This window comes from Oratosquilla oratoria, chromosome 7, assembly GCF_046742065.1.
Source record: "Oratosquilla oratoria isolate Oo_2021 chromosome 7, ASM4674206v1, whole genome shotgun sequence".
Lineage (NCBI taxonomy): Eukaryota > Metazoa > Arthropoda > Malacostraca > Stomatopoda > Squillidae > Oratosquilla > Oratosquilla oratoria.
The window spans coordinates 83,834,587-83,855,930 of NC_134783.1; the positions used below are offsets into that span (position 1 = coordinate 83,834,587).

Consider the following 21,344-nt stretch of genomic DNA (forward strand, 5'->3'; position numbering starts at 1 on the left):
TTTGTGTCAGATGGAAGATAAGAGTTGACCATTTGATTGTGGGTAAAGTTCTCCCCTCGTTTTAATTAATTTTTCTGGTAGTATATAGAAAAAATTATATACAAGTCGTCAAGCAGCGAAAGATTTAAAAAATGCTGGAACCACAACGAGACGTTACTGGGTATTGGCATTTCATCATTGATAAACAGTGTTCCTATAATGTGCTAAAGATATGGAATCATAGAGATGGTAGAGGAGAAATCTAAGTAGGGCAATAGAACAGAACGAATGTAGAAGTTGAATATGTTCAGTCTGGTCCGTAGGGGTATTTCTAAAGCCCATAAGATATTGTTTGCAGATATATGTTCATCTTGCCTCATGTGAGCACTTTCACAATACCCAACATTTCTTTTCAAAATGCTGGCCACGAGGTTTGCATATTCCTAATAATCTGTTTCAATCGCTGACGTGACCTTAATTTTTTAAGTAGATTTTTATTCTTTCTTTGTAATATTTTTCTTCTGTATTACGTTGTCCCCACTCGGATAGGTGAGTGTGCCAACGCAACTATGATGAAGTCATCAACTGACTTTTTAGGTAAATATAATCGTATACTTTCTTCAGAATATTATTTCCATTCAGTCAGTTGGGTTAATTTGACAAAAATTGTACCATTCATATATTTTTTATTTCATAGCTTACATCATTACAGTTAACACACATATTGTAGAAGATATGCACTGCTGTGTCCTAACTACTACAACATTTACACATTACTATCAAAAAATATTGTTTTCACTTAGAATGATAAGTGAATAGATGATATTGGTGATGTATGAGAGAAAATGACGCGAAACTGTTTGATATTGCAGAGGTGCGTGTAGGGGGTGGAGGTGGATGGGTGATTGGGGAGGAGTGGGTTGGGGGTAGGGGTGGGGGAGTACTCAGAGTACGAGCTGTGTTGTGCAGAGACTAGGAGATCCACACGATGCAGTGTGGAGAACAAGTCCTGAAAAGGGGGTTTAGGTTGAGGAGGGACTTGGTACGAGTGAAGTAAATAAGACAGTTTCTGACTAGGAAAAAATAACGGCCACGACAGTTACTGGTCGTGGGGACGTGAAATGGGGAAAGAGAATCTACTAAGGTGGAGGTGGGGAGGTCAACTGTTCCTCTCTAAGGAGACAGGGGGAGGGGGAAGAAGGAAACCTCTGCCGCATATTCAAACAAGTGACTTCGATTGACAATGAAGTTGGGAGCATTTGCAATCACGATGAACAATATATAATATATGCATTGGTCATAACATGATAACAAAATATCAAGTAATATATAAAGAGTATGTACAAAAAGTTTAAAGTATATACAAATCTCTTCGATCAATTCGATAAAATAATATGTTACGTACAAAATGGCTGACATTGAAAAGGTGTGGGCTTGCTATGCAGCCGTGTGTGGTGGTTCTGTATCGGATATTGGAAGCATGGAGATGCTAAACTCAACATAAGTGGGTGAGGTTTGGAAAAGGCAAAGAGTACGTGCGGTTAACTGTCATTTGACCTAACCAAGGAAATCCTGGGAATGGCCAGACAGAAAACTAACGTCGACAGATTCAACAGCGAAAGAAAGTTAACAAACCAATGCACAGAAAAAGAAGAAACGAAGAATCTTCTGAACAGGAAGTCACTTATCAATGTACCAATATAGACACTTTCTTAAAGAGACAACACCGACCATACAAGGAGAAATATTTCTCAGTTTTTGATTTTTTTCTTTCAAAGTCGTGCAGAAGAAAGGGGACAACGTGGTTGGTGGTGACAGAGATGGAGGATGGAGGAGAAGAGGAGGAAGGGAGAATGTCCGGGAAGAGTAGGGGGGGGGGGAGGAGGGAAGTTGAACGATCCTCGGTATGAGAGTCCCCGAGTTGTCGCACAACACCTAAAATACGTTGACGACGCATTTGTCTTTTACAATAAAGTTGGGGGCGGGTAGCCTACTAAGCCTATAATATACTCTTACGGAAAAAAATCAGATTGGAATTTTTATGAAGTACCAAGTGATGATGTGCATTGGAAAAGATGCTTCGTGCAGTCTTCCTTAATGTTCCTCGATCTCTTGGGCCAATGGCATTTTGTACCAAAGAAGTCGACCGTGACTGAAGTGTGAAGCAAAGGCTAGACAGTACATCGACACGAGCAGAGGTGATGGGACCAGTAATCACATAAAAAAAAAAAGGAGAGAAGGAAAATTATTTGCTCTGACTAGATTACATACGTAGGAATGAATAAAATAAAAATAACAAAGAACGGCATATTATTGACGGGGTGATTGCACAGCCGAGACTCGTCTGACTAACTTCGAAAAGTTGGGGGGCATCTTATAATTCGACTGCACATATATATATATATATATATATATATATATATATATATATATATATATATGTATATATATATATACATATATATATGTATATATATGTATATGTGTGTGCGTGTGTGTGTGTGTGTTTATGTGTGTGTATGTACTGTATGTGTGTGTGTATGTGTGTTCACCTACAATGCTGTATTCCTCACATATCCTTCTGCAGTTTGGAACTATGCAGTGTATTCCGCTAGACAGCGGAAAATAGTATTGGTGAGGACCAATAGGACACCAGGCCATTGCTGCCGGTTTGTAGTGTACTGTATATGTGGCAAGTGGAGGACAGAGTGAAACCCTCTAATCTCTATAATCTTGCCCATGGCCACCACATGGCGAGAAAGAAAAGCGGACATGGATAAGACGATGGCACACGAGTGAGGAAAATCCCTGACGAACTCTTGGGACGAAGTCAAGAGGCGAAGACCTCGCCTAACGGATCGAAAGAACTGCCTCGCAGATATACTTGATGTTGTGCTCTACAGGTATAGCGAACGGCAAGGGAGATCACCTGTTCACATGAGTGGTTTCAACGACACAACTCCTGTGACTAGAAGGCGCACACCCCACATGGCAAACAAATCTTAAAGAGTTCCGGTAAAATGTCAACGGACTCTGCTGTGCACGGTTGAAGGAAAAAAAAAAAAAAAGACGGATGAGCGAACGAAGATGATGACAGATGTCGGTAACAATGTCGAAACTGTAATACTTGGAAAAGTTAAATCAGGAACTACGGAACATACGGGAACCCAACGAGACAAAACTTCCCAGCAAGTCTCTCTCGGTCACGCTAATCACAGCCTACGGCTCTGCTCCTGTGGCGTCCGTTGACTGTCGTGGTCCCCGGCCGTTGTCAGACGGGACAGGCACGCCACCAGTATGGCTGAGGTGTGGTCCCCACCTCTTGCTGTTGCTGCTATGAAAGAGCCTGGGTAGAACATGCTAATCAACTGCTCTAAAGTAAAACGTCAGCAGTAGAAAAGGCCACAGTGCATTTAAGTGTGCTGGTATCAGATAAAGACTTGAAAGCCTTCTGAAGTGCATTTGGGTCTTCTCAGTCTTGAACCGAAGAAGATCTGCACCTTAGCGACGCTTGGCATGCACTGTGGACTTTCTAAGGCCTTAAATAATGGTCAAACTTTTGCATCTTCTCTTTGCATTTCTTGGCTGGCGTATTTACGACTTAAACAGCAATGTATATGTATATAAAATAGTTGATCTATCATACTATCAATATACAATTATGTATGCAGTAACATGAGTTAAAATCCCTTCGAAATACAAGATTAACATGATAAATCTCTGGTCAAATATAACAAATATACATAATATTTATAAGTAACTTGAGTATTCTGTTAACATAAAATTGATCTTAATGGTTTTCTTGTATTTCAGGGAACATAGACATATTTCACTTCCAACATATCTTTTCCCATACACTCCTCATTCTCCTTCCTACTGACAATTCATCAGTCCTATTGTGGACACAGTCCTGCTGCCAACACATTTAATTTACAACATCAACATATCCCAAGACAGACAAATTACACCAACGCAACATAGACAAGGGGTAGTATGGATACATGTATAAAAGTATGTACATATGCTATCACACCTATGTTATCTTCATACGAAACCTTTGGAAAACACCTTCCAAAACGCCTGCTTTGGTCAGTCTTACACAAATTGTGCCTGGCTGGATGCGGAAGTGATGATGTGAGCGGAGAGGGGACCTGTTCCGCCCCTCAATTCTTCACTCGTTCTTCTTTGGGTACAAGACTATATCGGTACTGCTAGTCTTCAGCATGAGCTTCGCGCCCTCTTCTATTCGCAATCTTCAAAAGACTTAACATTATGATTTGAAAGATATCTCCTGGGCCGAAAGTTAATACATATGTCCAAACATAACGTTTCTTAGATCTAGAACAACTTCCTGCATCAGCGAACTTTGCTTTCCCTCTCTAGAAAAATGCCCGTCTTCTCTAGGAAACTCAATCTTCTCATCAGACAGCAAGAAATCAATATTCCCACACCCTCCATTTTCATCTGACGAGACTATTCGGTGATTTTGTGAGCCAGCTATTTCAGAAACCTCTTTCTTTTAACAGTTTTAGTTCTGGACAGTGAGTTCCTCACGAAGATCTAAACACATCTTTGTCCCCACGATGGGCAGGCATTAGCCTGTTGTGCCTTCGGACTTGACTTCTAGGCCTACTTGTGTCCTTCCTGGTGGTACAAGGACGTCTTTTGGTTTTGCTCCAGCGTCAAGTATGGTCTGATAAACTTAGAACCTATGGTGCAAATGCGTATATGTTTATCATTTGCATCAGCAAAAGTTTGATGTGCGGCTACTTCTCTTAAATGCAAACATACGTGTGTGTGTATGTGTGTGTGCAAACGCGCAAATTTACACATGCGATACACAAACGTGATTTGTAAAAGCACGTTTGACATACACACATATACACACGCAAAACATAACTGTATTTTCTGTGATGGGTACGACAGCTGATATAGCGTCTGATGTTTTACAAAGATTCGGCTCCTACATTCACGTCAAGGCCTACTACTATGCATCAATCTAACTAGCTAACTTTCTGAGGGACTTAATGCGCTCTTGCCGCACTATCTAACAGCACAAGCAACAGCCGTCATATAAACAATAATGTCTGACCATTCCTCTTGCCAGTACATTCTCGATATGTTTGAAAATATGGCCAATAGTCGCTTTGGTCTTAGCCACATTGCAAGAAACACTAGCTAGATCTTCCTAGTCAAATTTCAAGCAATATAATTATTATATCTTTTATCTATATCAATGTGATGAGACATGTTTTCCGGGGCAGGGGAGGTGTGCTGAATCCATGCTCATCACATTCAGATAAACGTTGTGCACACAGACTACTTGATTTCTTCCTTCTGTTGAATAACTCTTTTCTTGTCTATCTACTGATATCTTTCATTGACTACGAGATGAAACAAATCTAACCAACCACTCTCTGCTACGGTCACCGCTCACTCATCACATCCATGGCAAAGAAGAAAGACGTCTTCTTCCTTCGGGTATCACTTTGGTGGTTGAACAGCTATCAAATGTCTTAAATATTTTCGAAAAAATCACAGCCTTTGTTACGTTCAGACTCTGTCGGCGCCATAAGCCTGCTGCTTGAAGAGCGCTGTGATCTCGTCGATGGACTTCCCTTTCGTCTCGGGGACCTTCTTGATGGTGAACAAGATGAAGAGCCCAAGCAGACCGACAAAGATTAGGAACACATACGGACCGAGAGCCTGGAAAGAGAAGGAAACGTAGACATTATTATCGCCGCTTGGGAAATGCAGATCGTTACTTTAGGAACAAATCGAACACAGAAAGTAATAGAGAGGTCTCTTAGGACTCACCTTAGCAATGGGCAGGAAGCCGAGACCAACGAAGAAGGCTGCGGTCCAGTTGATTGCCACGGCGATGGAAGACGCCGTGGGTCGGGCATTCTGGGCGAACAGTTCTGTGACAAGGAACCAAGGGATGGATCCGGGTCCAGTGGCGAACATGACCACGAACAGGATGACAAGGGCGATGGAGAGGTAGCCGATCCAGGGGGCCTTGTCCTTGAAGAGGAGGCAGAGGGTCAGGAGGAGCGTGTCAACCAACATGCCGGAGAGACCGATGAGCATGAGGGTCTTGCGGCCAGCCTTCTCCACCAACACCAAAGAGATGACGGTCATGATCACGTTCATGGTTCCCATGGCAATGGTGGCATTTAGGGCCTCGCTCTTCGACAGGCCGGCGCTCTCGTAAATGGAGTTCGAGAAGAAGATCACCTGTGGGGGCACAACGTTGGATGTGTTATTATTGATGGTTTCGACTGGGATATAATATGGATTCCAGTCTTAATATCTGACTAAAGGAGCATGAGCTATCGGGCGGAGTGTATCCTACTGGGAATCCAGCAGGATTTTTGTCCTGATACTTACAGCGTTGATTCCTGAGAGCTGCTGGGCAAGCATCATCATCATGGAGATAACAAGAGGGATACGGAGGGTAGGGTTGACAAACATTTCGCGAAGAGAAATCTTTGGTACCAACTTGCCAGCCTCAGCCTCGTTGCTCATTTCCTCCATCTCTTCGGACACGTTCTTGGTGTTGCGAAGCCAAATGAGAGCTGTAAAGGTGATCGAAGGTAGACAGTCATTAAAGAAGGAGAACGAGTAAAGATAACTGCTTTGTTGTCAAAGCAACAGAGATTGTGTATGTGTTTGCATGATCGTTAAATACTCGGATTATCTGTACACACTTCACTGGTCATGTCGTGGTTCGAACTATAAAGCAGGAACAGTATCTCACCTCGTTGAGCAGCACTGCGTTCTTCTTTGTTGATAAGGAGGAACTTAGGCGACTCGGGGCAAATAGGAAGCGTGGCGAGCTGGAAGAGGGCAGGAATTCCTGTCAAAGCCAAGAGGATGGGCCATCCCATGTCGTTGCCCAGGACGTTTTCCAGGCCCAGGATTTGAGCGACCTAAAAAGAAAAGACACCAAATACTATAAGGTTTTCTGAGAAAGAAAAACAAAGACCAAGAAACACATAGAATGAGCACCAATCATAACATTGAAATTTTTCTTAAGGTGACCACCTTTCCCATTACGTACCAGAATAGAGATGGTGACGACTAGCTGGTACACAGTACCGATAGCTCCTCGGAGGCTGGTGGGGGCGATCTCAGAAAGGTACATCGGGGCCAGGCCTGCGTTGAGGCCGTTGTTGATGCCAATGACGAAGCGTCCGATCAGAGCCATCTCCCAGGAATCTCCCAATTTACAGAATCCGAAGAGAATGGCAGCGATGATGGCGAAGACGTTGTTGATGAGCAAGCCGCCCTTTCGACCGAACCTGTAGATATGAAAAGGGAACATATAAACCAGATGCAAACAACCTATATGTGACATTAATGTCTATGCAAAAATGAAAAAAAAAAAAATCTTGGGGAAAATATATCAACAGGTTCATAGGTAACAGAATTAGAAAGAACCGTTATACTTTTCCAGGGCGGCTTAAGGGTGAGTGGGGGGGGGGGAGATCAGGGCTGTCTGGAAGGGCGCCCAGGGAAAGGACGACTCTTACTGGATTTTTTTTTTTTGGGGGGGAGGGGTAATATGGGACAATTACCACCTGAAGCCCATACAGGCTCCACCACCACCAAGGGTTTATGCCATACTTAATCCTCACTCTGCCATTCCCATCCCAGCTTGTCCCTCCTCCTTCTCGCACCCCAGCCTGCCCCTCCTATCTCCTTCTTCCACTCCAGCCTGCCCCTTCTGTGTCCTCCTCCCACCCCAGCCTGCCCCTCCTCCTGTCTCCTCCTCCCACCCCCAGCCTGTCACTCTTCCTGTCTCCTCCTCCCACCCCCAGCCTGTCACTCTTCCTGTCTCCTCCTCCCACCCCCAGCCTGTCACTCTTCCTGTCTCCTCCTCCCACCCCCAGCCTGTCACTCTTCCTGTCTCCTCCTTCCACCCCAGCCTGTCACTCCTCCTGTCTCCTCCTCCTACTCCAGCCTGCCCCTCCTGTCCCCTCCTTCCACTCCAGCCTGCCCCTCCTCCTGTCTCCTCCTCCCACCCCAGCCTGTCACTCCTCCTGTCTCCTCCTCTTAACCCAGCCTGCCCCTCCTCCTGTCTCCTCCTCACACCCCAGCCTGCCACTCCTCCTTCTCCCACTCGTCCCACGCGATGTCCTGAGACTGACCTCTGCGAGAAGTACCCGGTGAGGGATCCGCCGATCATGCCGCCCACGCAGTAGATGGAGACGATCCACGAGAAGACGAGGGTGGCGCGTGCGTCGCTCATCTCGGTGCCAGTTCGATTCTGGCTCAGGTCTTGAATCCATGTTTCTATCAACTGTGGGCAAGAAGGACAACGGTGGTAAATGATTGTGGAAAACTTGATTGTGCCGATAATTATGATATGGAGGCACATGCAGATGTATAAAAAACACACATTCACAAAAATATTATACTATGCATATATTTTATGGTATAAGAACAACAACAGAATGGCCACACGAGGCATATATGAAATGATATAATGAAATGCATTTTCTGCAATATGTACATTCATCATATTTGGCTTAATATTTTCCTGCCTGGTATGTTTGACATTCATATTTCCCCTACACACCCGTTTTCCTCTTCGTGTATATCAAAATGAATTACGATTAGAGACCTTGCGGTCCATAACAAAGTCGGATGCAGAAAAAAATAAGATAATTTTCTTTCGCCGTCTGACTTATATATTTCCCACTCCGTTTAAACTTATCCTTTCAAAATTTTATGTCCCCTGCACTGCGAAAGAAAATTAAACTGTTTTAGATAGATGTCGATCAGTGATCATTGTTGTGACCTTTGCAAATTGATCGTTACTATTGTTGTGACATCTTACCAGCCTGGCTCTCTCTCTCTCTCTCTCACACACACACACACACACACACGCACGCACGCGCACACACACACCCACACAAACACACTCACACACACACACACACGGGGGGGGAGGGGGTGAATGGGCTTCTGCTGGTGGGCTTCAGGACTCAAGGGGCTTCTTCTCGACAGTAGGCCAGTGCGTCTCAGGTCAGGGACAAATAAAGCTTGACGGATGATAGACAACTTTCAAACGCATCGACCTTTCTCCGTTGCGTCATGGACGACACGACACGCTAATGGATTACCATGTAGGCCTACTTTTCATATTTTAGACGACCCGACGTCGTGTCGGATTGAGAACGACGTCGTGATGTCCACGGCGGTTTGCCGTAACCGATACGTGCGAATGCGATCCCGATACCAATAGCAGTTATGTGGAGGCATGGCGTCGTGTTTTGTCCACGACGGACGGACGGCGAAAGGACGAAGAAACGAAAAGTGACAAAAGGACGTTTAGAAGAACGATAGCTGTAAACATAAGTGAGCCTGAAGAGGAAGAGGACGACGAAGAAGAAGACGAAGAAGAAGATGAAGAAGAAGAAGATGAAGAATAGGAAGAAGAAGAAGAAGAAGAAGAAGAGGAAGAAGAAGAAGAAAAAGAAAAGATGAAGAAGAAGAAGAAGAAGAAGAAGAAAAGGACGAAGAAGAAGAAGAAAACAAGAAAACGCAACAATAACAAACACGAAAAAAACAAACACTGGGAAACCTGTGGAATTAAGACAAAGGTGTTACAACACAGCGGGAACCCAACGAATATCTAAGGCTCCTTTCACATGTAACGACTTTTCGCCGTGCGTCGTCCACGACACGACGCCGTGCTCTCAAATAACCATGGGTGTCTATGGGCGTTTTCACAAGTAACGACCTTGAGCACGTGCGAAAGCGTTAATGGGGTACCCATGGTTATTTGAGAGCACGATATCGTGTCGGGAACGGTGCACGGCAAAAAGTCGATACGTGTGAAACGAGCCTTACATGCGAGAAATATCTATGATCGTGGCGATATGTCAAAATGGAAAGAAACTCGTTTCGAGTCACGGACGAGAATTAAGAACATGCAGGTTGAAGAAGCCTTACCAACGAGCGAGCCTGTTTCTTTCCGACCCAAATCTATCTATGCTCGTGACGATGTGAGAAAACCAGAACTCTAAAATGCTTGGGTGGATTCTTAACTTGTGTTCATAACGCTCCCGTGACGGTACTTGGTGTGTCAGGGCATTTTTTCAATTGCATCTAAATGTTCATAGGCCGACCCTGTATTCAATATAATAGCCATTACTACATGACGTCAAAATAACTGTGTAATGCCAAGGCAATTATATCAAACACGAATACTTCATTGTCCACGGTGAAAAAAGATAAAAGAAAGTCACGCAAGGCATTTTACACACTTCACTTTTGACCATGAACTTTCTTGATAACTTTTAAATTTTATCTTTGCCACTGCCTGTCAAATCAACAGGACATTTTATGAGAAAAAAATCTTTTGTATGGGTCAATCGCATAAGGAGTAAATACACGGCAAAAATAATGAATAAATACATGAATGAACAATTAATTAAATAAATACATATTAACACCATGGGAAGATGAACTACTCGACAAAACTGAAGAGAAAATAGTCGATTCGCAAGGGAGCTATCACACATCAACCCTAAAGGCGTTATCGCACTGAACTATTTTTCCTCCGATTGTTGGAGCAGATTTACAACCCGCAGCTTTCGGGAAGAAATCCAGTATGCTGGAGGAAAATAATTTTCCTCCAGCAGATGTCTGAATATTGTCACTGCATAGCAAATAAACATATCTACATCTACTTTGCTACGATGTTGTTTTGACGTCCTCTCATCAGCTACAATGCAAGGTGAGCAAGTGGATTTTCATCAACAAAAACAAAACAAACAAACATAAACAACAACAACAGCAATAGTTTAAACTGCGCATCAAAGAAGGCTGCATAGCAACGGTTATTTATAGATTTGAAATTAACGGTGACTTTGATGGTAGCCAAACCTGAATAACAGCCTATACGGCCAAGGACGCGCACTGACCCACACTTCTTATACATCGTCTTTGAATTGTTATTTTTAAAAGATTTTCCTCCTCAAACGAAATAATGATAACAATTAATGATAATAGTAATAACAATAATGATAATAATAATAATAATAATAATAATAATAATAATAATAATAATAATAATAATAATAATAATAATAATAATAATAATAATGATAATGATAATAATAATGATAATAGTAATAACAATAATGATAATAATAATAATAATAATAATAATAATAATAATAATAATGATAATAATAATGATAATAATAATGATAATAATAATAATAATAATAATAATAATGATAATAATAATAATAATAATAATAATAATAACAATAATAATAATACGCTCACGCCAGGAGACGCTTAGCAATGCGAAGATTTACTTCACCTAAGGTGGCGGCACATTAGGCCTTTCTCGCTAGCATGCTGCTTGGTTTTGAGTACAAACGACTTCGGTTGCGATCTTTTGTTTTTCAAAATTCCAAATGTCAAATTACTCTTGCGTCATATTATAGTGAGAAGCTGAATGACGAACTAAGAGAAGCTAAACCTGTACGAATGTTAGACACATTGTTGAGATGTTCTTACCGAAGTCTTGAATATTGTGAACGAAGTCGTTTCTATTCAAACGAAGTAGCAGAATCAAGTGGCATGCTAGCCTGGTGTGCCGCTACCTTTATGCTCTTGACTAGTTGCTTCGTAATTCTCATATTCCACTGAATTTTAACTTTGCACCATTTATACATTTTGTCGAGTGGACAATGCATTAGTTCTCTCTCGAGTCCCAAATACAATGAGTCCTCCTTAAACGGTAATTATTTATCCGGCAAATTCAAACTTACGGTATTTGGTAATTACTACCCTCGATTCTATTAACGGTAAGAAAAAGTCACAGATACGGTATCCGCTAAATATTTTGAAGAGGAAAGAGCAGGGAGAAGGTACGTCTGCCATATTCTATTATTACATGTTATAATGGGTTCGGTATACGGTAATTTCAATTTGCAGTAAGGTTTTCAGGAACGCATATGTACCGTATGACGAGGACTTAAGGTATTAATTCTCAATTACAGAAATAATGAATGATATGATAATGAAATGAAACTAGACGATAATCTTAATTTCCTGTTACGTTTTCGTAATCTAGAATTCTATAAGATTATTCAATTCTTTTATTGATAAATGAAAGTATGAATTTGTATGGATAACCTAAGTAACTATGTATTTTTCTGGGTCGCTATTAAAAAACAAAGAATAAATGAATAAATAAATAAAATTAATAAATGAATAATAAAAGATAAAAACCCGGTACAGAATACGGTAGATCCTGTACTTATGGGGAAATATGGCGATCTTTGGGTGAGACTTACCTTTTGAGGGGCGTTGATAACTCCCAAGTTGTAGCCATGCTGAAAGGCCGATCCAAGCCCGCAAGCTAGGATGGCAAATGTGAGACGGGCGTTGAGACCCTGCAAGAAAAAGATAGACCGTTAGATTGTGGTCAACAATTCACATTTAATCATATTGTTATAATGTGTTAGGCCTCAGCAAAATGTGCATGTACAGATGAACAACACGGAAATAGGAATTAAGATGTAATGTAGGATTTATTTATCTATATTGTTGATTTTTTTTCGTGAAGACGTTTTTTGATATGACTGTTTGAGATCCGTGTATGATGACAGAATCTTGAGTTTTGTTTTTGCTGAGAATTTCTTTTTAGAAATGGAATACAAAAATATACTGGAGGCAATAATCAGGTTATAAATAATCGTATTTTAGCCTATAACACTAAAAGTAAAAAAAAATCTGGGGAATTATTTTGTTTCTAAAACAAGAGGGATCAACAGTACGAATTATCAAACAAGCAATACGTTTTAATATTCAAGCCTAAAGTAGGAAAGAGAAAAAATCTTTGAGATTAGTTGGAATCCACAGGAAAATCCTTTACAGGATCATAATCTTGGTGGGAAAATTTTTCTGCTGCTTACAAAAACGGCAGTTGGGAAATTTCTTTCCTTGTTCAATCTTCCCGCTTCTTCAGACTGCGTCCACCCACGAGCGAGTGCGCGTGCACACAAGCACACAGTGCTGCTCACCCCACCCCCGTCCCCTTCATTGACACATGCGCGCGTGATCTAGAAAAATATGTAGACCAAAAACGTATGTAGAACGAAGACTTCACCTTCTACACGGTGCCAAACTTGAGATGTTAGTGTCAGGAGCTGTAACAGTTTGAGGAACGCACTAACCACTTTAGCATTTCTACAGAATCGGGAACCAAACCGGTTTCGTTCAAGTGCGCTCCAAGGGGACGTAGGGATCTCGAGAAGGATCTTAATCATCGATCACACGACATATGTTGATTCGGGGATGGATCATGAATTTAGAAAAACATAGGGAATATGACACTACGTATGGGGTGAGAATGGGGACAGGGGAGGGATAATAAAGTTAGTTACTAGAGAAGGATGGGGAAGGGGAAATTACCGAAGGGATGAGGGCGGATGAGGGTGGATACAAAAGTGCCAGGAGGCCGTCAAGCCGAGTGGTTCTCCTTGGAATAACTGGCCACACGCATCAAGTTCTCATGGTAAGTCTTGCTTCTCTGTCTCCCTGAACATTCCAGAAGCAAGTAGCTAAGAATATTTCTCTTGGTGCGAAGCTTAACTTGGGCACCTACACAGTATGCTCTATTGCTGAGTAGTGTAAAAATGAACGATTTTTAGTATAGCGCCTGATTCCATAGCATATAGCTGGACGTCATGTTGGCCTACCTACTCTTTGGAATGCATTCACAAAGGCATTTTTGTTTTTATGTGTGTCAGAACATACCGCAATCCTCTCCCAAAATATACCAGCACAGGGAGCTGTTTGTAATATGTAAATAAGGGGTTATAATCACTGCATAATTCACCACGTGTTAAATATCTACCGGGTAAAATGTAGAAAGAATGTTCTCAGCGTCATATTGACACCACGAGACGTACGTAAAACGACATGACGTCATAACAGATCGACAGTGACAGTTAGGTTCAACGACTATTTCTTTTACGTAAGAAACATTTCTCAAACCAACGGTTAAGGAGAACTGCTAATGGATATGGTATTTGACAAAGTAACTTGCATTTCAAGTTCCTTAATATCTCCAATTATTTCTCAATATTATCAAACAAATAAAGAACATCTGGCGACTGGGACACAAATACAGTTAGCAGAGTACTAACGTTTGCTGGTTTTATCTTCTGCTTAGTTGGGTGCCAAGTGTTTAAAAATAGGTGACACGGAGGTGGCGCCAGGAGGGCCAACCTTGTGACACTAACCCTCGTGCCATACCGCACGAAGGTGGTGAAGAGGAGAGGTATGAGGATCCGTCATTCGAGATGCGGTTGCTGGGCTAGGCCGGCAACTGACCGTCGTCGCACGAATGAGGACAAGGAAGAACAGAGAAACAAAGGAGAGGAATAAACAAAAGAGGATCAGGCGGAAAAGAGGGAGTGAAACCAGAGGATATAGAATGCACAGTGTGAAAAAAGAGAAAGACACTCAAAAGAAAAGAAAAGAAAATTAAGGAAGGGGACTGGAAAGTTAGGATGAGTTAAGTTAGTCTGCGGACGGTTTCTAAGTCTAGGTGCTGCCATGTTGTCCTTCGGATGGGATTCTAGCTATGCGAGGCAGGGTGTGGGAATAAGATAATGATGAAGCTTAGGAAGAGGAGGGTGAGGAGGAGGCATTTCTCCGTGAGGAGGAGGGTGAGTAGGAGGAGGAGGAGGGTGAGGAGGGTGAGGAGGAGGAGGATAATAAGAGAAGCTGTGGTGGAAAGGGATGATGCAGAAGTAGGGAAGGAGGCTGGGGAAAAACGAACACAGAAATGTCGGGGGTAGCAGAAGAAGGAAGACTAATAAGTATGATACAGAATAAACGTGGAGTTGGAGGGAATGAAATACAGGTTGGGGAGAGATAAGGTGAGAAGAGGACGGGATGGGAGGAAGATGGATAGGGAAGGGGGGAAGAGGGGGGGGGGGAGGCCTGGCGCGCCCGTGGGCGAAGGCCGTCCACGAGGCCAGTGACGTCTGCTTCTGTGACGCAAAGTAGCTAAGAGAGTCTTCTGAGGTGCCCGTCACGTACATATGCACCTTCTCAGATACATTCATATACGTTCATATTCATATATACAGGACACCCCCTCCCTCTTTCCTGCCTCACACCCAGTCATGCTCCACGAATACATCCACGCAGTCATGAACAGCACACATACACGTATCCCTTTAAGACTACAACGCTCAATCCCGCTTCTCTACGGACTATTTCGCCAAATACCGCGGGCGGCCTGCGCGATCAATGCTGACGATTGCGTGGGAATGAACGAAGCACAGGTGTGAGAGCAGCTGTTGAGGGTGACTACCTACAGGTGCGTTACGAGGACACCCACCGCTGTGCCCGTGGTTGATGGTTCCATCCCCTTTGCCAGCCACCAAGCCTCAGAGCCTTGTTTCTTTTGTGGTCCAGCTAAGAAACAATCGTTCACTGTGTCAGGAAGAGTTAAAAAAAAAGAAGGAGGTGGCATAAAGATGTGGATACATGTTATTGTAACGAAAGAGTAGGAAATAAAATAGCAAAAATATGACAAGAAAAGTCACGAACGGTGAAAATGGCGAGCGGTCAGTGGTACGGGAGGAGAGAAACTTTAATGTCATATTTCTTGGCGAGCCCACCGCAGTGGCGACATTTCGGACACTAGGCAGGCGCCCTCTGACAGGAGGAGCAGCTCGACTTGTGTTGGCTGCCTGCTTTGCCAACCCCAGATCAGGTCTGGCACCGTGAAGGCCTGGCGACTTCTGGCGCAGACCAACCGTTTCGCCCTCGAGCTTGGGCACCGTCTGTACCAGGGGTTCTCGGTCCGTTTCCTCATGTATCCCGTACTTATGTATTGCTGTTCTTTAGCCTCATAGAGACAGCCTCAACACCAAGTTATATCGTTCTCCATCCAAAAAATACTAGTTTTCCGATCTGACCCCACTTGGGAAAGAAACTCCGTAGACCCCAAGGGATCCATGGCACCCACTAGACTACACAAACTTAGCTGACAGTAACTAAACCTAACTGCAGGAAGCGTTCACAAAGGGAGGATGGGGAAGACAAAGGGCTTGGAGAAGTTGAGTGGTACAAGGAAGGGGACGGAAGCAGGCGGGGAGAAGGGAGAGAAGGGAAAGGGGTAGATTGCAAGGGAGCAGCTGCGGCAACCCCCTTTAAATCAGAAATGAGTAGTTTGCAGCTTTAGAACGAAGTGGGTTTCAATTAGGTCAAGGGTATGTGCGTCTTCCTTGGATGCAGAGCAATAGATGTCTTTGCGTTTGTGTAAAACACCGTCCTTGTCTGGGGAAGTGGGCATCCCGTCAAATGCGTGACATTGCACAAGAAAGGTGGGATGCCAGATCTCATAAATTTTGTCCAATGGCAGCTAATTTTATTCGGGTGCCGAGAGTCCTTTAGCCCGCAGTGCCACTCCCCAGATGAATGAAATCGTCTAGCTGCAGGCGGCACACTAATCAAAATATGCATCATCATGTTAGTGAGATTAAGTGCGTGTAAACACTCGTTCGCATACTCATATATTTCCATTTGCGTATCGAGCTTGAATCTATATAAAATGTGTACATTAATTCGCTGTAGTATCCGAACCCAAAAGGGTAAGATAATTTCTTGAAGTCTAACCTTGTTTCTTAATATTATCGTTCTCATTTGATTACGATTATTTTGGTTATGACACAACCATTCTCTATACTTGAGCAAGAGTTAGTGGGCCATTCCTCATAATCTTGGCAGACTATCGCAAACATCCCTGGATCAATACAGGGTCCTGAACACACTGGTGCCGAAATGGTTGTGAATTTGTGACCGAGTATCTGCGAGCACTGGTATGCATAGAATATGATCAAGTTAGGGCAGTGACATGTGTGCGTTCGGGCTTGCATGTCTTGGGTTAGTCAGCAGTGCAACACATGCAAACTCAGCAGTGATGAATCGAAGCGCACGACACCGACCACGTCGCGCGGATTCACCCCACCCTCCTTAGCTTCTTGGTGAATTGTAATTATCGATTATATTGGTAGATCTAATTAGAGGAGGGAATGAAAACCTGTTGCATTCGTTAATGATTTATATACGAAATACATTAATCAAATTGCATTTGCAAGCACTGAGAACCCGAGAAAGACGATACGATAATAACAGTCGCATACTGAATGAAGTTTCTTATCATCACAGCAATGAGCTACTTTCGGCATCTCTATACTGATCATCTATCACGTAATCCGAACATATATGCCCTGTGACTTAAGGCTGTAGATACCTCTTGTTAGGCCGTGATTCTGAGCCTTATGAATGTACTCGTATAAGGTGCCCTTATACAGTTCAGTGTAACCCGTGGTTAAAAAATCGAATGCCAAGTTCTGTGCGAAATTCTCTGGAATGTGAATGACAATATAAATTCTTGACCAATAATCAATTATTATCATAACAAATCTCGTTAAAGAATGTGTGTTTGGGGGTACCCTCAAGCCTGTACTAATATCTGTCTTAATCTACTGCCATGCAGATAGGTATAAAATCTGGAATCGCCACGTCGTTCGTTGGAAGACAACCGCCATTATGGATGATCACCGTTTTCTTTGATAACCAATTCGGATATGGACCCTTTCACTCCTGTTCTCGATTCATTTATTCTAGTTTCCGCCAGGGGATTTTATTCGGCTAAGAGATGCAACCAGTCTAACGAAAGGGTTAAACTAAAACAGGGGAGATTATTCACCTATAAAGTAACCGCACTTTTATTGGGTACAGACATGGCGACATCCCATCGAGTTGGCGATGGCGAAGATGCCGCGTCGTGGTAGGATGTCCAACCTTCCGGTTGCAAAAAGCACGAATTGTGTGTGTGTATGCGTGTATGTATGTATGTATGTATGTGTGTGTGTGTGTGTGCGTGCGTGTGCACTCAAATACCCTCACCCATCTTATGGAGGCTAGACACTCCGATCCTAAAAGTGATTTCGTCAAGAGTTGAGATTGGGCGCGGTGTCGGATCCAATCTCTTGTTCATTTTGAAACTAATAGCGAGTTATCCGTTAATAAAATTTCTAAAGTGTTTTCCCTATGCCTTGGTAAATGTCATTCTCTTTTGAAAGAAGTTTTATAATTTTGTTAAAGCTAGTATTTTCTATTCTACTAGATTGCTATTTCGGGTCTAAACCTTTCTTTAGTAGTACTTTCTTCTTTGAATGTGATGTTTATATCTTTTGTGCGGGCACTGAATGGGTGACCTTTCCTAATGAGGATCAAATTGTGAGCAGAGGCCATAGATAAACAAACAATGTAAACACAAGAAAACCAAAATAGCGATATATATAAATATAGAAAATACGTTAAAGAAAACAGTAGACTCATATCTAGCTATCACTTTCAACAAAACATGGATAAGAGACAACCTCTTACACACATACACACCTAATATGTGTAAACTATTTGGATGGTGGAAAACAAATGAATACACACACACACACGCTTCCACGTGGAAATATGGCTGCATTGCAAGACTTTACTTGATAAGCTTCCGAATTCTGGATTCCTCTTCAGCTCTGAACCAAAAAGGAATACAGAAGGATTTCATAGCTTCAGCAATAAACCCTAGTTTTGTTATTCGGTCATATTTCAACTACACAAAAGCGCACATATGCATGTACGCGTGTACGTATATGTACAATATGTACAGTATATCAATGTATGTTTTAGTTAAGTCATTTGAGTGTCTACTTCAATTTGATGGGTTGATACAATGATTTAGAAATAGATAAAAGGCGGATAAATAGATAAGTGAATAGATAATAGACAATAGATAATAGATAGGTAATAAAAATAGATAATAGGTGAATCAAAGATAAATCAAAATGGGAATTAAGAACAACACAGGGACAGTCAACTGTACTCATAGTTCAGGAACAATGATCGGCCAAGTTGATGGTAGGAAGGGGTGATACTTTGTGAAAAAGAAGTGGAAAGCTTATGGCTGGCTGGCTCGTTGGCTGCTTTTCAAATTTAGCCAATTTGATGACCGATATTCGGTTGACGAAATCAGCCTCTTCAGGATATGGCGACACCATCCCGATGACAACACACACACACACACACACACACACTCAGCGGTTGGTAATAATGAAAAATCAAACGATTCTCTCTAGATGATAAGGAGTGAAAAAGAATAAATAGGGAGAAATGAGATGTCCCTTGCAAATGAAGATTGCCTTAGCAGTCAGAATAAATGGGAAAAGGACCACCCTGCATGGTAGGGGTTCATGTTTGCATGCAAGCAAGAGCGGAGGAGTGGGGTCGTCCGTATTGATTTTTGCCAAATTGTTCACTCCAAGCGAGCACTGGTCTCGATAAACTGAACCTCATAGTTTATTTCACAAATGGAGCCCAGTGACTTTGTTTCTGAGAAATAGAACCCGAGAACACGACATAGGCAACCGCCACCAGGGTCATGGGGGTGTGTGAGAAACTTTTCCAAGCGGCCAATAGCAAGAGAGGTGTGTCTAGACGACACGCCAGATGCCAACACAAGAAATAAGCGGGAGATTGACAAGACACAGGCTGACTCTCTCCCTTTGCTTCGGATAACAGTTTTAGTTCAGCAGCTTCTGACTGTACTGTTATTACACATTAACTTCACTATAACCTCGGTGAGTTACCATGGATCTGTTTGTAATAATCATGATGCCAACGTTCATAAATCAGCTCAAAACAGGTGATGTGGCAAGCAGACACTTCACAAACAGCTGATTTTGAGGCGACCGACCCGGAGGAGCTTAACGGAGGTAGATACCTCATGAGAGACATGATGCAGCACCGCAACATCGTCAAGCAGAGATAGTTCCTTAGGTAGAAAGGAACCTAGGGGAGCCAGTGTCAAATGTCAACAACTCTGCTTTGGCGGGAGCAACAACGGCCGGGTGCGTCGACCATGGTTGTCGGTCGAGAAGTCCAACCGAGAGCAGCGGCCAGGTGAGGCGCTTTCTTTACAAAGCCCGCGGTTTCTCAAGATTTACTATTCGCACACATCAAATATCCGTTCTTGCACTTGTCGATATCCGCGACGAAAAGAATAATAGATAAACAAAATGTAACCTGTTACTCACGAGATTAATGATCATCTTCAAATCCTTTTCGTATTATTGGATGACCGAAGCAATGTGCAGTATTTGACGTCCGGTTTAAATTACCAACATTCAAAATTCACACCACAATCTCAAGCGTCTGAGCTGTCACTGTCGCATTTACAACAGAGAAGTTCTGCTCTCTCGCACAACTGAAAACAAAGTTGATCTGACCAGCTATATATAAGGTGCCATCAGCTAGCTGGAGTGGGGGTTGGAGGTGGGGAGGAGAAGGAGGGTGCCGGTAGGTACGAGAGGTGGGGGCGGGGCTCTGACGTGGGAAGGGGGTGGAGCTTCTTAGAAGGAAAGGCCAAGCACATATTTTGGAGATTTTGTATAGACCCTTCGCTCGTTTAACTGTGTACATGTGTGACAGGGCAACAGGATGCTCAGGATGCTCAGAATGAAACACGAATGTGACTGGTCGAATTCTCTTTACCCTCGTTTCCCCTTTGGTAAAGAGTGGCTTAAACCGCCGAGGACTTTCGTCAGAGCCCCGGCCTCCGCACAGCCCCGCCGCGTCTCTCCTCCGCACGCGCACAGGGTGACGCAACCATAAGCAGTATTTCCTACGTTGATGTGCCAATCAAATGACCCTCATTGAAAACGGCGCTACCAGCATTCCCATAGACTGATGTTCCTGTGCACTTGAGGCCGCGCTGCAAACACGTCTTATCACACATAGGTGAGGTTTCTCTACATGTACTGTCTCGGGGATACCACACGTGCACCCACGTGCACGCAAACATGCCAACCAACAAGGGAAATTCTTGGCACACGTTATCATTCCAGCTGCGACTACCGGGCCGTGAGTGATCATGATTGCCTTCGTCAACATCCCACTTGCTACGTGACCGTCAGCATAAAAAAAATCCCCAAAACCAACCCCCAGTATTTTGAATCTCTCCACTACATTGCTTCATTTTACCTTTATTTTTGTTTCTCTTCTTCAGTTTCAATAGTTCCTGCCCATCGTTTCACACCTTTTTTACTTTCTCGAGGAAGGTGAATGCAGAGTTCTTATTGGAGTCTGCGTCATGCGCTCCTTATCAAGTGTTGTTGTTATGAATTGAGACTCCGACGCTTCTAACCTCGTGGGCATTCCCACGCCGCTGCGGCGCGCTCCTCCTGAAGGGAAAGATGCCTGAAACCGAAAGGAAAGGTCCTCTGATGCTTCGCCCAGCAGTTTGGGTAATG

At 43.0% G+C, this 21,344-nt stretch overlaps 1 protein-coding gene across 3 annotated transcripts in view; it reads right to left on the bottom strand.

Moving 5' to 3' along the window:
* Window positions 1–645: 645 nt before the first annotated feature.
* Window positions 646–21,344, bottom strand: part of LOC143027243 (solute carrier family 2, facilitated glucose transporter member 1-like) — a 439,287-nt gene continuing 418,588 nt past the window's right edge. For all 3 annotated transcript variants that reach the window (XM_076188499.1, XM_076188498.1, XM_076188497.1), the window contains exons 3-9: window positions 12,306–12,404; window positions 8,133–8,284; window positions 7,043–7,283; window positions 6,740–6,911; window positions 6,370–6,557; window positions 5,797–6,216; window positions 646–5,685 (exon numbers count right to left, since the gene is read on the bottom strand). In XM_076188499.1, coding sequence (XP_076044614.1) covers window positions 5,533–5,685; window positions 5,797–6,216; window positions 6,370–6,557; window positions 6,740–6,911; window positions 7,043–7,283; window positions 8,133–8,284; window positions 12,306–12,404 — 1,425 coding nt within the window. In that variant the 3' untranslated portion in view covers window positions 646–5,532. The remainder of the gene's footprint in view (window positions 5,686–5,796; window positions 6,217–6,369; window positions 6,558–6,739; window positions 6,912–7,042; window positions 7,284–8,132; window positions 8,285–12,305; window positions 12,405–21,344) is intronic.